General features: G+C 35.5%; 1 protein-coding gene and 1 long non-coding RNA gene across 3 annotated transcripts in view; one reads left to right on the top strand and one right to left on the bottom strand.

Moving 5' to 3' along the window:
• Positions 1–11,429, top strand: part of LOC138715562 (uncharacterized) — a 77,111-nt gene extending 65,682 nt beyond the window's left edge. Inside the window, exon 5 of the mRNA XM_069848632.1 lies at positions 11,339–11,429. Coding sequence (XP_069704733.1) covers positions 11,339–11,422 — 84 coding nt within the window. The 3' untranslated portion in view covers positions 11,423–11,429. The remainder of the gene's footprint in view (positions 1–11,338) is intronic.
• LOC138715563 (uncharacterized) lies at positions 731–20,285 on the bottom strand. 2 transcript variants are annotated; one of them, XR_011336454.1, is made up of 5 exons: positions 19,912–20,285; positions 19,366–19,467; positions 18,781–18,909; positions 11,327–17,688; positions 731–5,344 (listed from the first exon to the last, which is right to left on the bottom strand). It is a non-coding gene; the product is annotated as an uncharacterized lncRNA (long non-coding RNA). The 2 variants fall into 2 exon arrangements; XR_011336456.1 differs by having other exon boundaries at positions 10,566–17,688; positions 19,912–20,284.
• Between the last annotated feature and the right edge of the window lie 736 nt (positions 20,286–21,021).

Raw genomic sequence — 21,021 nt, forward strand, 5'->3', positions numbered from 1 at the left:
ATTTGCCCATATGTGCTACATCCCCTGCCCATCTCAAACGTCTGGATTTAATGTTCCTAATTATGTCAGGTGAAGAATACAATGCGTTAAAATGTTAATTTTTTTTCTCCTTAATTTAATAATTCTGGCCATGGCTTCAACCATTCCCACTTCTAACGTTTTTTATGACAGTATGGTCTCATTCTGAATCTCATGTAAACACTTCCCATCATGGGAGTGAACTATAGCAACTCTCATGAGAGAACTGTCACTGTGTAAAAGAGGCTTTAATCTATGTAGTGTAAAGTAGGTTCACTTTGTGTTTCTCAATGTACCCTAACTGACAACTCAAGTAGTGTTAGCTACCAGGGATTTCTCAGTTATTTGTTCTATAGACCATTTACCACAGAAATCCCATGGCAGTGGTCTTCTGGAAAATGATAGGTACAATGTAATAGATTTCCATTGATTTGTGCAATAGCCATAAGGATTATTGTGTCAATTATGAAACAATTGTGAAATGACAGCACAGGAAAAGAGAATATTCTGGTAAAACTTAATCCGACATCATCATGGTCCATATAAATTTTACTCAGACTTGCCTGTATTGGAAAGTCTGTGCTCTAGTTGTTTGGGAATGAAACATCAGATTCATCTCATCTCCTGAAAAGAAGATTCTGAAATGTTGTACCTTTCAGCCATAATAATTCCAAGCTATAGGTGTAACTTGGTGCTTAGTATTTTTGAATAGGGATTGGATTTCTGTAACATGTCATATTTTTATAAGCTTAAGTTAAATTAAACATATTGCCCATTGTGCAACTCAAACCAAGAAATGGATTCGGAACACCTCAGAATCTGTGCTTCAGTGGCTAGTCATGATAATATCTTTGAAAAATATTGGAGTGCAAGAGGTCAAATGACTTTATTGTCAAACTATAACAAACTATTAACATCATGAGCAGGTTTACCTTTTTTTGTGAATTGGTACAATGATTGCTTTTTTCCAAGCTGCAGGAACTGAGGTGTTCCGTGATAAATTGAAAATGGATAAAAGTACAGACTTGTTAGAATATTTGTAATATATGTTTTGTATTAGTTCAAGCATTAACATTGAAAAAAATTAAGAATTGAAGTGAATATTTGTAATCACTTGTGGTGCTCCACTACTGTTTTTTAAATATAATGATGCTCATTACCTGTATTGTTATAAAATATATTTTATGGTATGGTAGCATTTAAAATACTTTTCACTGAGCTCCATGGTCACAGACTTTACATGAATTTCTTTATAGAAGGGTAAAAGATATGAGAGAAGAATAGACATCTTAGCTTCCATGTAAAAATAACATTTCGGAAGAGTTTAACATATTACTTGACTTTTTATGCTTCTAAAGCACACATATGTCTTTGTAACTGTGGCATAGTGTCCTTCTCCCTGCCGAGGACATGACAGGATACAGAACATGATGACATAATAAGTAAGCTCTGAACTGTCTCGGGATTTAACAATAGCAAATAAAACGCTAACGAACTTGTACTAATAATGGCTACTTTAATAACATAAAAGTCAATCTTAAGAATATAGAAAGCAGTCCTTAATTTGTGTAACAATTAGGCAAGGTACATCTATCCTCCACCGACCAAGAGGATAATAACAACTTACTAGTAAAGCTAAACATAAAACAGTTCCTCCTGGCGATGAGGTAAAACCAATAAAAGAACAAGGGTGACTGCACAATAACTAACGTGGCCTAGAAATAAAGATACATAATAGTGAGATAAATAATATCCTGAAATGCCCCTTATATTACTAAACTTGTCTCACGAATGATTACCTGTGGCAGCAAAGACAACTGCTCGAAATGAATCATTTGACGCAATCTCTTATCTCAGGTGTAGCAGTCTAATTTTCACATCAATGCAATGTAACGTTGTGACAGTATTAAGTTCAGCTATTGCTCAAGAACAGTGAATATGCACCCTCTCAGTACTGATCGATATAAGTGGCGAGAGTAGTGCACAGATAACACTATTTACTAGAATTGTATTAGTGGCACTGCTATTCTCGAAAACGAGAAATAATCTGCCTGTTAACATTACACCGACTACTACTAAATACTGCAATTCGTGACTCATACTAAAATACAAATTCCTTCTCTGAAACAATAATAAGTGGAGACAGAGGCTGTGATGCAATTTCTTGTTATCAACATTGTATCAACAACATTCACCTTAATCGGCTTAATCACTCGACAGTTCAAATTTTGAATATTGTAAACACATGATTTATTTAAGTTTGAATGCAGGACTATATAGCAATAGATACGAACAGTAGCAGCTGGTGGTCAAAATAATGAGTGTGCTACAATCTCTATATCGGCCTACTGTATACACTTACATGTATTTATCTTAATTTGAGACTCGCCTAGTGACGAATTACCCTAGTGTTAAACGTTAAACCCTCCATCTTGGACATTATACTCTTTTCTATTGACAGTATTGTAAGAACAGTGAGCGATCCTGGGACATAGTGTTCCTTAAAAATCATCTTTCTGGCTCAGCAGTGGTCATTGGTGTTGTACCAAAAATATTTAACAATTTCGTTACTTCACAGAATGGATCCTGTGAATTGTTGGAGGCTATGTATTGTAACAATTGAACAGCTCCATCTATATTTCGGAAGTCGAGTCTTCCATATAGAACCCCAAGTTGTGTCTTTAATAATCTTTTGTTCAGTACAGTATAGCTGTTGACAGCAACTTCAAGTTCGCGTTCAGGAAAATTATGCAAAAAATTTGCTGTTTAACAATTTTGTTGAGTCTAGGTAGCTTAAAGACTGGAAACGATGAGTAGTTTCCTGAATTATATGGTCACATACTTCCTTGGCTTCAATTTTCGGATTCCATTTTCCGTCGCTTGCTGACTGATTCAGGAGGAAACTCAAAAAACTGGTAGATGGCAGCAGCAGTCGGACACTTGATTACCAAATGCATTGTACATAGTTCCGAGTTCTTCCACAAACAAGCATTCTTTCGTTATGCTTTACTTTTGCAATCTCCAAGCTGTGTTGTGCTGAAGCTGACTACAGCACTTACCCGCGTAAAAATAGCCAATCAGAGCAGTGAATTCAGCTTCGCACATGCGCAATAATTATCTACATTCTCATGTAAGTTCTGAGTAGCACAACGTACCGCCTGAGGCACCAAAGAACGAAGAGCGAAGACTAAAAACACTATAACGCGTCATGAACATAACCATGGGAAATTGTCAAATGGCAGATTACACACTATGGCATTGCAAATACATTATTTAAGCAAAAATTATCATTGTACTGTAGCACATAAGGACGGGCCGCCCCTGGATACGAACTAATTTATTAGCTATCGGAACACATTACATTAATGATATAAATAAACTGAAATATTATAACTATACTTGTTTTTTTGAAAGATGGGACATGACAGGAGCGTTGCGATTGGAAAAACAACTGAATGTCACGTAGCGTGGTAGGCCTGTTGCTATGGTAACAACGGTTGAGTTGCCAAACTTACCATTCTCACATGGTGAGTGCTTAATAGCTCTCTTGGCGACATTTATTGTGCACACAATGCTAGCATTGGTACGTTTCGTGTTTGATTCTCTGTCGCTTTTTGTATTGTTTTCTTACCTTCGCGTCAATTGTCAATGAATGTTTTAACGTCAGTTATCTTAACATCAATTGCTAGCTTCCAACAGTTGGCAGCATGGTAGTCCATATTGGCAACATAGCACTGTAGTTCCAAGCTCGGCCGCTTAACTGTCATATCCCATCTCTCAAAAAAACAAGTATAGAGCCCTGATGTTTGGCAAAATGCCTTTTTTACTGGGTGGAAGTAAATCATTATTTCCATAGATATAAATGTGATTTGGAGTAAATCAAAGTGAAAGTCAATTTTTATTTTGCCTTTTTAAAGTGATTCTTGCTAACAGATGCCTTTTTTTTTGTCATTTTAAAGCAATATTTCTTGTTTATTTGCAATTTTCTAATTAATTGTAATGGGTATGAAATTTAAGCATTTGAAACAATGACTAACTTTACTAACAATAGTAAATAAAAGTAATTTATTTTGGTGCTTAATCTGCTAATAATCGTGCTTTAATAATGTTGGTCTAATGTGAATAATGATCGACAATCCACATTTACAAATATAATATAGTCATGTCTTCACGATACCCACAATCAGCTTTATAATTTTAAATATTAAGCTCGTTCTCATAGAAGCTGTCACGTAGCATTTCCAATTGTTTGCTTTCATATTTTCAAATCTTACTGTTACAATTTTGTGCTACACGTGTTTATTATTGTAGGAAAAGGAAATTTGAGTGAGGAACAGTCAGTTATTGTCAGGTGACAGAAGGTATAAGATCTGTTAGCAAGAATGCCTAAAATCAGTAAACCATTGAAAAGCAAACTTCTTGCTTACGTTAGTGAATTTGGTGCCCATGTGTTTTCAACTAATGGAACAGTTTTGTTGTGTAAGGTTTGTAAAAAGACAGTTAATCATGGAAAAAAGTCTTTTATAAGTCAACATGTGTCACCTACGAAGTAAATATGCGAGTTATGTTGATATAATTTAAATTTATTGCTAAAATATATTATGCCTTTTTAAAATTCATAATGCCTTTTTCAAAGATTATTGTGCATCTTTTTACGTTTTATTGCCTTTTTTGCCTGCCTATTTTAACTGTTATAAATTCCTAAATATCCGGGCTCTAGTGAAAGTAATAATTGACATTACAAGTGGCTCTGGTATCAATATATTAATTTTATTGTTATATTGGTACCAAGTGCAGGAGAGCATGTGATTATATGTGCTGATACAACATTCGTGCTAATAACGCTTTGAAGTGGAATGTACATGCCCTCCCTCTTGCTCTGCACAGTCCCTGCAGTGCCTACATACAGATGTCAACAAACGACAGTGCGCTCACTGGACAGCGATGAAGAAATTTCAAACAACCAATACGAATTAAGTCAGCATATAATCAAACACAGTCAGACTTATAACTTGCACTGTCAAGCATTACTTGCGGACCACACCAGCCACTGAATAATATCCACGAGTCCAAGGAAGAGTCACCAAGGCAGCTCCAGCAGACTGAAAACCCGTGTAACACAGGCGAAACTATAGTGCTGTACAGCTACACATCTCGTCGACTTGGTGGACAAACAACCACCACTGTTGTCAGACACCAAATTCTGATGTGGACTTGGCTGCACATCTCAGATCACTCTCCCATGATGCACCACCACTCCAGTCGAATGCTGCCCGACAGTCACTTCCAATGGATGATGTCCGAAAAACAGGAGTAGGGATTTTAACTGACAAATTTGAAAAAGCACCCATAGTAGAAAAATCACACAAGACACTGGCTATCCAACATGCAAAATTCGCGGGTACTCGTGTAAAGGGGGTTAAGTCAAATTATAAGATATGTAAACTTCTCTCCTTTGGTACTGAACAAAACCCCTTTGTCACAAAATACAGAGCACTGTAACTGCATCTTGGATGGAAGCATGATTTAACAGAAGTAATCGTGGAGGGTTCAAATCTTTACTTATCCCATTTTAGCCAATTCATACTTAATCCCCTTTACACAAGCACCCGCGAATTACTACCCTCATTTGAGGTGCCAATTGATATAATCAAAAGCAAAGATGATAAGCCACTAGGACTGCCATCTATGTAAAAGAAAGAAAACGAACAGAAATATATGAAAATGAAATACGAGCGAAATAGAAACAAAGTGGCATTAGAATACATCACATAACATATCATAAATTTAAACTGATGACACTGGTTCCACTTGTTGAATTTAATTTGAAGGACTTCAGTATTCATTAGGAAGTGGTATGTTATTTCACTTAGAGAACTCAATGGTGATTTCATTGTTAATGGCTAATATGAATTATTACTTACTTACTTATGGCTTTTAAGGAACCCGGAGGTTCATTGCCACCCTCACATAAGCCCGCCATCAGTCCCTATCCTGAGCAAGATTAATTCAGTCTCTACCATCATATCCCACCTCCCTCAAATCCATTTTAATATTATCCTCTCATCTACGTCTCAGCCTCCCCAAAGGTCTTTTTCCCTCCGGCCTTCCAATTAACACTCTATATCAATTTCTGAATTCGCCCATACATGCTACATGCCCTGTCCATGTGAAACGTCTGGATTTAACGTTCCTAATTATGTCAGGTGCGTTGTATAAGTTTCTCCATTCTCCTGTAACTTCATCCGTCTTAGCCCAAATGTTTTCCTAAGCACCTTATTCTCAAACACCTTTAACCTCTGCAAATCTAGTACATTACCGTAGGTACATTAAGAGAAAACCACAATTTCAAGTCGCACAGAGTTTGTGAGAGTTTCTGGCGTCTTGTCAGCCCACTCGAGTTATTATGTGGCCTCCAGATGTGGAGGGTAGCTGCGAATATATTGAATAAGCAGTCGTGGACAGCCGATAAGGAGTGGTCCTCCAGCTAGGAGTGGGGCGAAGGGCTACAACCCATTACCATAAAAAACAGCTTGTTACGAAACCATACAATAAGCTTCGGAATATGAATTATTACTATTGTAAAATACACACTTTTAACCTTTTTTTTCTGACATTTCTGTAAATGTTGTGTGTGAACATGTGAGCCAAATCCCATTCTGTAACTACATTGCATACCAAGGTTAAAAGAGGACAAAGTTATGCAATGTGTTTACCGCATAAACTTTTTAAACCTGCATCAGAGTATGTAACCTGGAACCTACCAGCATTCTATCAGTTAGGTTGTGGTGCAAACATGGAAGAACGTAGTTACAGCAGCAAGTGTTGTTCTACACATATTCAACTATTATATTAACACAACAGAGAAATGTAAACATTTTAACATAACAGAATACTGGTTTACTAATAGCTGTAGGTAGGTAAAAGGGGGGGAAAAAGTATATTTACTTAAAGTTACAAAGACTAATTATAAAATCATTATGGTCAATAATATTACCTACAATCTGATTTACTTCTTCCACCTATCCATTAAGGCAAGTTGTTGTTCTTTCTTTTCTTATAAACCCAATATACTACATTTTCAACACTGCTGGGGGCAGGCATTACATTATCGTCACAGTCAAATCTCATTAGGTATTTAGTAGTATTGCTGATGTCTTCCAGAGCTAACAGAAAAGTTGTTGGGGGCTCATTGTTTGCTTTATTTCCCTCGTCCTTTTCTTCTTTTTCAGATGCATCAAATGCTAGATTTCTTTCTAACATTAATTGTTCCATGATTTGAACTTCACATGTTACATATTTTTCATATGACACACTAGCTTCTAATTGATAACATTTGTCTTCTGTCGTGTTAATTCTGTTACACTTTCAATCCCGAGAGATCCACTTCCATCCACAGATAACCACTCTACTTATGAGAACAGTTAGACATTATTGAATCTGTGATTGCTTTCCAAGCCTCTGCAATGAAATGCAGAACATCCAGAACATTTACCTTAATCATGAATCGACTTGTTAGTTGCACACATTGGTTTTCTCACAAGATTCTTGCGGTAATAATGTTTAAATGACATGATTATATTTTGTTCAGTGTAGAGTAATCAGTAATTATGTCCACCGCTATGCAGTAACGATTAGCCTGCCTGACCATGAAACGAGCAGGCCTGGGTTCAAATTTGGTTGGGACAAGTTACCTGGTTGGAGTTTTTCCATGTTTTCCTTCAACCACTTGAAGCAGAATTGCTGAGTAATTTTCGGTGTTGGACCTCGGACTCATTTCGCCTTCATTAGCAAAATTTCATTAATCACATTTAATAGCTACAGGTTGACCAGGAGGACATGGTTCCAGGATTCGCTTGCAGATGGCATCTGTCTGCAGGAGCTGCACATATCCCAGAGATGCCACATGGGTTTCAATCAGCAGACTGCAGTAGACAGAGGGAGTATAGCTCCCTTGGATAGATAGCGCTGTGGCTAATCGCGGAATGAATGTGTCCTTCTGGTTAAGGATGCAGCAGATTCATGCACGTGAATTGTAAACAGATGCTATTGATCTGAAGAGGCTGCAGAGGAACATCACAGGGAGGTGGAGGGGGACTCCTGCTCACATGGACTCCATCAGACCTGAATGCTGTGGCTGAATTGATAGGATGGCACCAAGCAGTGAATCACGTGCTTGTTGTCTGTTGCACCCATTCATCAATGTAGTCTACTGTTATTGAGTAAAAATGTACAATTTTTCTGAAAGGGCTTTCTGATATCAGACCTTCTTGTAGACTACTTTGACAAGTACTTTACTATTTATAAAGACCTCATTTTGTCTTGTCCTAAGCTTGAAAAGATTGTTTATTTTTTTCGTTTCAATAGCTGAGGCATCCTTACGCTCAATCATCAGTATACAGCTTTAGAAATTATTCTTTTTTTACTTTTTAAGAAAATGAGGTAGGAAAAGTTCTCTCTTTTGTTGAAGGAAATCACAAAGCATGCATGGACAATGTCATGTATCCAAGCTTAAGAAGCAAGACCTGAAGTGTTTATACATGTCATTGAAACGATTTAAAGCAGTCTTCAAAGAAAGTCTTCTGGTTTTGCTGTGGCCTAACACAGGGTTTAAGCTAGAAAATAAATAATTTTTGCAAAAATCCACAAATGAAAAATTATATTTGTGCAAATTGCGAAATGCTTGTGCAATATTATGAATAATTGTGCAGAAAGATAAAATTAATTAAGTATGCAGAAACAAAAAGTTACGTTAATTTGTTTATTGGAGTTTTATTACTTTCAATCCATCTTATCACAGTCTAGATACACTTATGCAAGTAAATCATTAGACATTCGTATGTTTAGAATCAATTACTGCTGAATTTATATCACATTAAAATACGTTATTTTATGGGCACTCTAAACATTGAAATTCTTTACTGGTAGGCCCTTCAAGATTTATTGTTAGCAGAGTGCTAACTCTTTTTACTGAAAGACTGTTTCTAATTCCAGTTTTGACAAGATTCATGCAACTAAATCCTTGCTCACAATTTTCGGTATGCCATGGAATTATATAAATCAATTAGAAAAAATTGTTCACTTGACTTACATTAATTGCACCAACTCTTTGAAATCAATTCCTGAACATCTATTGCTCAATCCTTTTTTGAATATTACCCATGCCATTAGCATTTCATTTAAATTCAGATAAGTTCAAACACATTTCTGATTTCATTTTCTCCATTACCATCCTCGTTTCTGAAGTCCAATGTGATTGTTGCATTTTTTGCACATAGACATTCAAAGCTTGTTGCGTTTTTAGAAGTAGCAAAATGCGACTGTCACTTAAACCCTGGCCTAACATAATTTTATATTCTCTTGTAAAAATTTCACAGACTGATTTTAAATTTTCCACTTTGACAGTAAACGAACGAAAGAATTGGAAAATTTTTCCTATAACAGTCTGAATGCCAACTGCCAAAATACGAGTATGTACACCAGTTCTGTACAGCATTGTGTATTATACTACTACTCCATTTATATTTGCCCATCCAGTTCTTTTTCATTTCTAAAATAAATTGTTTTTCTTTTTAAATCACCAAAATTGCTGTTTCTATTGTCTCCTGATATTCCTAATATTTTGTCTGAAATGTTACTCATTTCAACAATTTCCATAATGTGCTAAACCAGAATATCTGAAGTCTCTCTGTGTAAATTATATTGGTGAATTCTAATATTTCATTTTTAATATAAAAGTTTGGAGTTTTGCAGTACCTAACAATAACTGACGACATTTTCTTGTCAATGTGGTGTTGTGTACCTCAATTTTCGATGCCCGTGCGTCCTACTTTAAATGGTTCAAACCTACCCGCGCAAACGACAGTCTCTGTTTTCTCTCTCTAACAAAGCAGGTTGGCTCGCTTTTCGCTCTTATGAGGGAGAAAGCAAAGATCATACGGCGATGAGTAACGTTGGCAGTAGAAATACCCCCAGGCACTGTGAAGTAACTACGTGTGGGTTAACACCTTATTGCACCGAGCCCTTCAATTGTATTCGGTATATATGCTATGCTGGATACAGATATGGGAAATTCCATTTTCAAACTATATTAACTGGGTTACATACCCCAGTCCAGTCTGAAAAGCAGGCTACGCCACTGCATACTACAACTTATGAATTATTCATAAGCACAATGAAAAAACATTAAACACATTTTATTTAACTAATGATTTGTCATCAGACTTTTTTTTTTGTTAAGTTTATTTATACACGCTTTAACATTCACGGTCATCTCGCGTGTTTTAGTACCTGTGGGTATATAAGTAAGCCGCTTTTACTATTCCTGTTTCTATTGTTGTGTTGTAGATAGTTTGTGTGTAGGTAACCGACTCAAATTTTCGATTAATGTTTATGATATTGGTGATTGAGGTGATGATGAATCATGGTATGCAAATTTTCAATCCGGCCTTTGTGACTAAGTGAAACCATGAAAAACACCAGTCAGATTGGTCGGCCATGGGGTTTGAACCTGCGATCTCCTGAATGCGAGTCTCAAATGCTACTACCTGAGCCAACTCGTTCGGTAACATCAGACTTGTTCCACAAGTCATCTGATCTTCAGTTCAATGGACGAGCAGCCAACTTTTCTCCCAGCCTTCCAGACTATATCAGACTTACGTATGTAATCACTAACTATCGACCACTGTAACAGAGGCAGTTGTGACAACATTAAATAAGTGAAGCAGAATAATAATATGCGTAATTTCGTTATTCACGACTATTCAAGTCTTTTAAATTCGTTACTTTCGTTACCAATTGCTTAAATAGTTATTTTTAGTTACTTTTGTTAGCAGTAGATGGCCTGTTATTTTTGGACCTACCTGAACACAATGGTATTTTTAAGAATGATGAAAACTCTTATCAAAACTTTCTTTGAAAGAAAAGTAAAATCAGGTCATACGTCAGAGTTTAACAAGTGAAAGAAGCCTGTCCCTGAATGAGAGATCTCCAGGCAAAATTTACCCGTTGCTTGTCGTCTATATTAAAATTCACTTCTATTCATCATCCTTAGCTATCATTTCACCATCAAGGTAATCTTTCAACATATGGCATATAAAGAGCTTCTCTGATAACGTGGCAACAATAGACTACAGAGTACATAAAAAATCTAAGCTACTGTATACACTAACACTAGCAGTTATATCTTCATATGTGCAGTAGGTTTTGGCACTTTTGATTACCAGCAGTTACAATAACTATCTCTTGAATCAGCAACTGTTTCATTTTACATTAAATTTCTGTTCATTACGACGTTAAAAATTCATACCTTCAGCTACAGTCTGTTTCAGAAGATGTTGATCCACTGAAAGAAAGCGATGTACATGGGCTGCTGCTTCCTCATAATCTTCATTTCGAAGAGTAGTCTGCACTCCGCCACTACACAGCTGAAGATCTGAACTCTGACACCCTGCTCTATAGAACACATGTAATTAAAACAATAATGCTTTATAGCATACAGTAATGCAACAGGATATTGTGAAAACCATTAAAAACTACACAATGAAAAATAATCATAAGATTTTACAGTAATATAACAGTATAGTGAGATAGAAGTCGCATTAAAAACTACACAAAATTTTTTCCTTCCCTTTTTAAATTTTCTTTCTCTTCCAACCATTCCATATTCCAACCTAACCTTGATGGTTACATTTGATTTTAACCACTCAAAGTAATTCAAGAAATAATGAACAAAATGTACATTAAATATTACTGCCAATATATAGAAAACTTCGATCTGTGATTATTACAAAAATAGCCCGTTATCACTATTATTTCAAAATGAAAAAAGATCATTAGCCATAATATCCAACTACTGAAGATAAGAAAGGAAATATGCTGACCTGCATAAATGAAATTTCAAGATGGAGGGAGCACTTTAGCGAAATGTTAAATTGTTCACCCCAAACAAGTTTATTAAATATCAAGCACAAAACAACGACCAAGATACTGAAGGCCCAGACTTGAGGGATATAAATCTGTTAAAAATTTAAAACAATAAACCTTATGAAAGGAAATTATCATATATTATTATCCCCATTCATAAAAAAGAGAGATGACAACTTTCAGAATTTTTATCATAGACAACTTTCAGAATTTCTATCACTGTGTAACGAAATATATGAGAAAGGCAAATGGCCTCAAGATTTCACGGAGACAGTGATGCTGCCAGTACCAAAGAAAAATAATGCCCAAAAATGTAATGAGTTCAGGACTATCAACTTGATATCGCACTTGGCAAAGATTCTCCTGCGAATACTAAATCGATGTTTATATTCTAAGAGGAAGGAAAGTTGAAAGAGGAAAAATTTGGCTTCAGGAAAGGAAAAGGTACGAGAGATGTAACTGGACTGCAATCAGCAAGATATATCTGGAAAAAAAAGTAAAGAAACGTATGTAATATCTGTGGTGGTAGAAAAGGCTTTTAATAAAGTGCACTAGAATAAATTTATGCAAGTCGTGATGAAAAGTGGTGTGATTAGGAAAGAGAGGAGGCTATTAAGTGATCCTTATATGAAACAGCGAGTCAAAGTTAGAATAGGTTAAGAAATGTCATAGGGAAGTGCAGTAAGGACAAGAAAGCTCTTCATCACCTTCCTGTTTAACATCTACTTGGAGGATTTAGAGAAGAATTATTTTCAGAAGGGGTGATAGTAGGAGGAAGAATAAAGTGCATAAGATTTGCTGACGACATGGCGTTGTTAGTAGAAAAAGAAGATGATAATAAGGAATATGCTAATGGAGCTAAATGAGAGCTGAGAGCAGTATGGGATGAAGTTAACGAAGACCATGGTTACTGGTAGAAAAATAAAGGTGATAAATGTGCGAATTCGAAATGAGTCAGTAACACGTAGACAGCTTCAGATACTTGGTATAGGAACATGAGCTGTTGCCAGGAAGTCAAAAGGAGAATAGCAATGACAAAGGAAGTTTCTAATAGAAAAAGGAGCATTTTCTACGAAACTTTGAAAGAAGAACTATGAGACCAGTGAAGAGTTTTGTGTGGAATGTGACTTTGTATGAGACAGCAGACAAAATAAGAAATGAAGCAGTGCTAGAAAGAGTAGGTGAAGAAACAATAATGTTGAAACTGGACAGGAAATTAAAGAGAAATTGGCTACATCACACATGCACGCATGCACAGATATGTAATAAAAGGGTTTTAAAACACTCCACATTCATTGACTTCCAATATACACTATTCTCTCTTTGTCCATAGATCTTTCAGCACTCTCCTACAGATGGGACCTCTCCAGCTCCTTCAGTATTGTCTTCATTTCTTCTCCCTCATCCATATTTAAACTGTTCGATAATCAGCTCTTATCCACCTTTCATACCATAGTCATCCCTTATCCATCCTTTATACATCTAAGAAATTCAAATTTTAAATCACTTATAACTTTAATCTCTCTGATTTCTCAAAAAGAAAATGTATTCTGTTTAAAATCATCACTCAGCCTGGCAATATCTAGCCGACGCACTTTAGCACTAACATTCTCTGCCAGAGTTGAAGTAAATGTTACCATCTCAGCAAGTTTCTGGGCATCAGAATGGACGAGTTCGAGACTGCTCCGATGGACGCTCAGATTCTCTGAATTTAATTTTCAGATTCAGTACAAACCAGGAAAAAAACATCAGAACGCAGATGCTCTATCTAGAATTCAGTGCCCTTTGTTACGATCGACAAGATGGAATCTCAATCCGTTCGAAATCTACAATTGCCGAACCGCAATATGCACAATGGTTGAATGACGCAAATCAGTTTAAATTAGATGACAATGGGATTTTGTTTCGAATCCAAAATGACCGTGAACCTTGTTTGGTAGTACCTATACCATTGAGATTGACTATACTAAAAATATATCATGATTCACCAATCGGTGCACACCAAGGTCAAAGGTGGACCTATGACTTATTAAGTCGAAGTTTCTATTGGCTAGATATGAGATCAGACGTGGAAAATTATGTTGCAAATTGCATGTCATGTTGGAAAGAAAAACAGGAAAACATCCTGTAGCCCTCTTCAGGAGTTCGGTGAAGTGGTGAAACCTTTGAATTAGTTAGCACGAACATCCTTGGTCCATTTCCAAAGACCACTTCCGGAAACGTCTATCTATTGATTTTCATGGTTGCCTTCACGAAGTGGAGTGAAGCTATTCCGATACCTGACCAATCTGCGGAAACTGTAGCTAGGGAATTTGTCACAAAAATAGTTGCTAGTCATGGAACCCCTAAACAAGTATTAACTGATCAAGGCAGAAATTTTGTATCTACATTGTTCAAGGAAGTTTGCAAATTGCTACACATAAAGAAAATACAGACAAATCCGTATCATCCTATGGCGAATGGACTAGTTGAACGCAGTCATCAAACGTTCACGGCAATGATGTTTCACTTTGTGCGTTAAGACCAAAGAGATTGGAATAAGTGGATAGCCATAGTACAGAAGGCATACAGAATTACACCCCACTCGGTGACCGGGTACCATAGACAAATAAATAGAAAGACCCCCAACTCAATGCATTACCTTCGACACGCTATTGACGCGACGTCGAGACACTTGGCGGCAAAACATCGGAACTAAATCTCGTTACACATAGCGGCAGAATGCGGAACTACATCCCTTGTTACACGGCCTGATCGGTATTACAGGTATCCGTTATGCCAACATTAGAGCACGATCGGTACTGCAGATACCTATTATACAAACACATACTGGTATTTTTCATATCGCCAAAGGAGTGTGTAATGGTTTATCAGTTTAAATAACATGTTTAACCACAATATTTATATCACATTTTTGTTTTAACATGTGAATATAAATATAATGGTTGAACATGAAACTGAAAACCATTAACACACACCGTCATTTAACCCTTTTATTAAATTAATTTATCAAATTTGACTAATAAAAGTTTTTGCATCTTCTAGATCAAATATGTAATTGAGATACAGGATGCGAATAGGATAGGATACTTCTCTCCAAAACACCTTAAGCACTATTTTTAAATAATGTTATGTATCATGTATTGGAAGATAAAAACAAAGATTGACTTTGGAATACTGATTTCGAAGTTATTATTGGTCAGTTATATAATTATAATTCGCTCTTAATTTTTTTATGTCAAACATTAGCTTGAAAATAGTCATAAGATGTTTTGCTGTGACATAGTACAACGCACGTTCATAAACATTTATAAAACACCACTTTATTTGTTTTACACCGTCAGAGCTGAACATCTATTTTTAAAAGTAACTGCCATTAGTTTAATATATGGATATTAAAAATCTAAGTAATCAATAATCACCACTGATAAAGAATACAAAGAAAACTATTTGTCTACAACAGACATAAAATTAACTTAGACTTTTAATAAAAACACCATTAAGAAATACAAGTAAAAAAATTATTTTTCATTCTCTGATGTATAGTTGATTCAAAACAATTAATATCACTCAATAAAAGAATTGTATTCCAGTGGATACCATCCCATTGTGGAATCCTGGGAAACGAGAATGCTGATGCTTTAGCAAAGAAGGGCAGCACTGCTACTTACAGACTAACATATTAGAAAAAGTGCAATACAATTTATTAGAGATAAGTCTATACTTCGCAACATTTCCTAATTTTGAGCTTTGATACTGAGTGTTTGATTTGATTGTGGCCCCATTGCTCAAAATATGTTGTTGTTGTATTCTAATGCCAGGGGTTTGACAAAGTCATTTGACCTCTTGCACTCCAATATTTTTCGAAGATATTATCATGGCCAGCCACTGAAGCACAGATTTTGAGGTGTTCCGAATCCATTTCTTGGTTTGAGTTGCACAGTGGGTAGTTAGGGGACTGATATATTCCAATTCTATGGAGGTGTTTGTTTGGCCAGACAGTCATGGCCTGTTGCCAATCTAAATGCAGCTACAGACGATTTTAGTGGTAAATCGGGAATTAACAGTGGATTATGATGCAGAGTGTTCCATTTTTTCCCTTGAGATTTGTGTTATCAAATTTTGTTTGTTGAAGTCTAAGTATGTAGATTTAATAAATCTTTTCACAGAGGAATACGTAGAGTTAGTAACAGGTCTGTAAGTAGCAGTGCTGCCCTTCTTTGCTAAAGCATCAGCATTCTCGTTTCCCAGGATTCCACAATGGGATGGTATCCACTGGAATACAATTCTTTTATTGAGTGATATTAATTGAGAGAGCATTTTAGTTATTTCTGCTGTTTGAGATGAAAGTATGTATTTAGAGACGATTGATAGAATAGCTGCTTTGGAGTCTGACAATATAACTGCATTCTTAAATTTATTGATGTGGCATAGAAGATTCCTGAGACTTTTACTTATTACAATGATTTCTCCGTCAAAACTTGTTGTTCCACATCCAAGAGATCTATAAAGTGAGAAGAGACAAAATATTGTACCATATTTACTCTCTTCTTAGCTGATGTTATACGACAAGCATTCCATTATAAAAAATTTAGTTGCTTCTGTACCATTAAAGTAGTCCCGCCCAGAAATCCGATTGGGGGACTATTTTGCTGCATAGAATTGGAATATATCAGTCTCCTAACTGTCCATTGTGCTACTCAAACCAAGAAATGGATTCGGAACACCTCAAAATCTGTGCTTCAGTGGCTGACCATGACATTAATTTTGAAAAATACTGGAGTGCAAGAGGTCAAATGACTTTATTGTCAAATGCCTGGCATTAGAAAACATCAACATATTTACTCTGGTCATGATAATATCTTTGAAAAATATTGGAGTGCAAGAGGTCAAATGACTTTATTGTCAAACGCCTGACATTAGAAAACAACAACATATTTACTCTCAAAAAATTCTAAATAATGCACCCAAATCTCACCAGTTGCAGAAGCTGCAGATTCGTATCGCTGCCACTGGACTCCCTCCTATGCCCTATAGATGACACAACTGAAATGCTCAATGTACTAGTAATTATTATTTGTATTTATATTACTATGTAATGTTAACTTAGGGTCTTAAAGATCGTTAGATTTATCATTGCCCTATATATTACAAAAATTATATTGCTCATAATGTAGAAGTCAAGTACTCTACTTTTTTTTTTCAGATGAATGAATGAATTCCCCTTATTTTCCTTCAATTAACTGAAGAAATCAACACATTAAACGAAATGAGATAACAATGATAATAATAATTCATTCTAGTACCGAGGTCATGGAAAGCATGGGGCTCTACCTCCATGCCCCCCAAATGCCTTCTTGGCATGTTACGGGGATACCTTTACCTTTTACCTTTAATAATAATAATAATAATAATAATAATAATAATAATAATAATAATAATAATGATGAATGAATTCCATTACCATACACTTGTCAACAAAATTAAACACAATTTTGTTAAAAGATAAAGACAATGAATGAAGCAATTATGTTAGGTGGTGAAAAAGGTTAATGTAAGTAGGCTGGTGATGAAGTGGGTCGTAGTTCTTGAGTGGGATACCAAGCATCCCTTGATGGAATGGCCCCTCTTAGTAAGTTATATCTGAAGTCACCGTTATACTGATTACTGCGAAAATGGCTTGCACATATATAGGCCCTTCTGTAAGGATGAGGATTTTCTGCCACAGCTGCCCACATGTGGTACCTGTTACAATCAAAATTCTATTATTTTCTTAAAAAAAATACACAAACCAGGGTTGGTATTAATTTAAATTAATGATTTAATCATGATGTAAATAAAATAATTTTCATTTTATTTACATCAAATAATTGTTACTACTTAAATCACAGATTAAAATTATATGCACCTAACATGATTAAGATGAGAAATTAACTTCCTGAAAAAACATATATAAACGTTTTTACATATGACTGTTCTGCTGCTTCTTAAAACTATTAGCAATATATATGAGTAGCAAACTTGCATCTCTGCAATGAACAAAATATTTTCTATGGTGAAATATATTTTTCTTCCTATGAATTCATATAAAATTTCACCACAGAAAAATCTTTGTTTATTACAGACATATAATTCTAGCATTTTCTGAAGAAATGGACAGGTTTTGAATGTTTGCTTCTCATATGTCTTTTCCCAACTCCTAATTAAGGAGCAACAGAACACATGGTACAGGTAGTCAAGTAGAGCCTACTTTCCTACTTTCGGAATCACCACCTAATTAAAGCACAGTATGATGCTGAGGATTGAAATGAATAGTTGTAGCTCATAACAATATTCAAAGTAAAAGTTACACAATGCCAAATGGACTACGTATTTATTCTGAAAACACACAATGCTAAGCTCTTCTGATAAATTTATTTGTAAATATTAATCTCCCTAAATAGTTGAATTCTTTTCTAATGAATAACAAACTGAGCATAATATCTTGCCTAAGTCTAAGCTAATTATTATTATCATTAAGTGCAGGTTATTAGTGCTGTAACTCTTCATGTATTAATAATGAGGCCTATGTGTAAACATAGTAAATTATTTTTGAAGAGATGTTAATTACTTAAAATAACACATTAACAAATTACACAATTATGTAGGAACTAATGCACAAATTAAGTTTAAATGAATTACAAAAGAAGGCAAAAACTCATTTTAATAAACAAATATGAATTTGACAAATAATTCTCACTTAAATTAAAAAATCACTACAGTTTACCAACCCTGACTATTTACTGATGATATATAAGGATATCTTTGCATTGAGCTTATGCCAATGCCATTGCTTACCTTTTAAGCTGTGCTGCATTACTTGGCGCAGGAAACAGGAATAACCAGTCTTCTCATTACTAACCCATTTCTGACAGTACACTGCAGCACATTCACAGTGTAAAACTCCGCCATTTGTCTTTCTATTAACTGAAACAAACCAGCAGTAGCCTAGTATCATATAGTGCATTAATAACACTACATTTCATAGAACAATTGAAGGATTGCAGTATAATCAACGTTTGTGAAATATTCCTGGAAGAATTCTATCCACGAGTCTATAAAAATAATAAATATCTCCGGCAATTTAACTCTTTTTATTTTATCAAAATTATTCCAGTAAAGGTACTACTGTTAACTGTAAAGTCAAATTTCTAAAATATAGCTTTTCGGGAACAACACTTCTTTACTATTGCGTTACCAAGCTAAGGTACCCCCGCCATCCTTTGGTAACGCAACTGTAAAGAATTACATCGAGAACAACATATTTAGTCATATCAGATTCTGTCCCACGAATTTTAAGATGTCTGACCAACTTAACTTAGCTATATACAAAAATAAGATGTTCGTTCATACCCAAAGTGTATATTAACTCTGTTAGCTTACCTTTAAAGGTCTTGGCGTAATTGTAGTTAGGCCTAATACACAGAAATCATTTCATCATGTGGTAGTGGTAGAAGGAAGGTAATCGCGTTCTGAAGTTTATCCCTGAAAACAATTACAGATCTCAGTTTAATAAACGTTTAAGATATGATGGAAGAATTCAGTTTAAATTAGAAAACATGACGGTGCAGTTAAGCTGCATCTACACGGTTCAGTTTTTCATGCTCGTACGCACGCAGTCTGGGAAGAATATTGAAAGAATCAAGTTTAAAGCGCATGTTGAATTAAGATACATTAAGATTTTCTATCTACAAGGTACGCCATATTAATATTAAAATACCAAAATACCATGTGATGGAGTGTAAACACCGATTATAGTTTCAATGACCAAGTTCTGCAGCAGCGAAAGCTAAAATAATATATTATCCTGCACATTGTGTGCACTTCCGTTATTATTAAATACCAATCTTGCAGGCATTGCTTGAATGTGTGAAGTTGAAAGAAAAGTTGAACCGTGTAGATGTAATCTCAAACATATTTCTTTCTTACCTTTAACGTTGCGAATTATTTCTTGTTGCAGGAAAGCACTAGTAACTTCTCAATTAACTCGATCTGTTCAAATTTCTTCCTTAAGCAGCCATGTTCGTCCATTCCATAATTTATACAAGATTTAAACAGAATAGGAATGCCAACATCCAACAATTGATCAACTGAACAAATGAGGTTAATAGGTCATACACAGTACACTAATATGGCTACTTTGTCCTCGAATGAAAATGCAAAATAACTATATAGTAATAGTAATAATAATCCAAATATTATAAAACTGACACATTCTGTAAATAATGGATATTAATAATATCTGTTTAAAACTGTCATATTGGCAAAACTTATAACCAAAGAACTTTCGAAACCAAAGAGTTTTGTACTGCTAATTTTACAAACTCTGTGATCGAAATACAGCCACATTGACCACATGCGGCAAACTATGGAACATCTATGAGCATCCAACATCTATCACTTGAGTTAAACCCCCCTGCCGGGTACTCCCCATTCTTTCTCTTGTATGGCAAGGAAATGCCTCTGCCATTTCCAGTTGATATGAGTCCGAAATTTCCAAGAGAAAATATAGAATCCGACCCTATAGTTGGCCAAGCCAGGAAACTAGAGACGGCCTACAAAGTGGTTAGAGAACGGTTAAAGCAAAGTAAGACAACGCAAGCGAGACAGTACAACACGAGGCGAAATGTGAAACTTCAAACATCTGAGCTAGGAGACAAAGTATTCATACAAAGCACAGTGTTGAAAAAGGAAGTAACGAAGAAATTAGCTAAACCATGGACAAGCCCAGTTGAGATAGTAGAAATACTAAATGAAGTCAATTACCGCATTCGCTACGGAGACGGTAGAACACAAGTAGTTCGTGTAAATAGATTAAAGTTGTGCCGATGTCAGGTTGACGACATTCATCCTACCAAAAATAATACGGAAAGTATGTATACGCACTATTGGGAGAATGATGAAGGACCCCTGGGAATGGAATCGAACAGAGAACCCCAAGGTGAAGGAATAATCAGTGAAATGTCAGGAACGGCGAAAGAAAACGCGTGGGCATCGGAAAATGAGATACCGCTAAGCGAATTAAGAGAAAGAGTAGGA

The sequence above is a fragment of the Periplaneta americana genome, chromosome 15, assembly GCF_040183065.1.
Source record: "Periplaneta americana isolate PAMFEO1 chromosome 15, P.americana_PAMFEO1_priV1, whole genome shotgun sequence".
NCBI lineage: Eukaryota > Metazoa > Arthropoda > Insecta > Blattodea > Blattidae > Periplaneta > Periplaneta americana.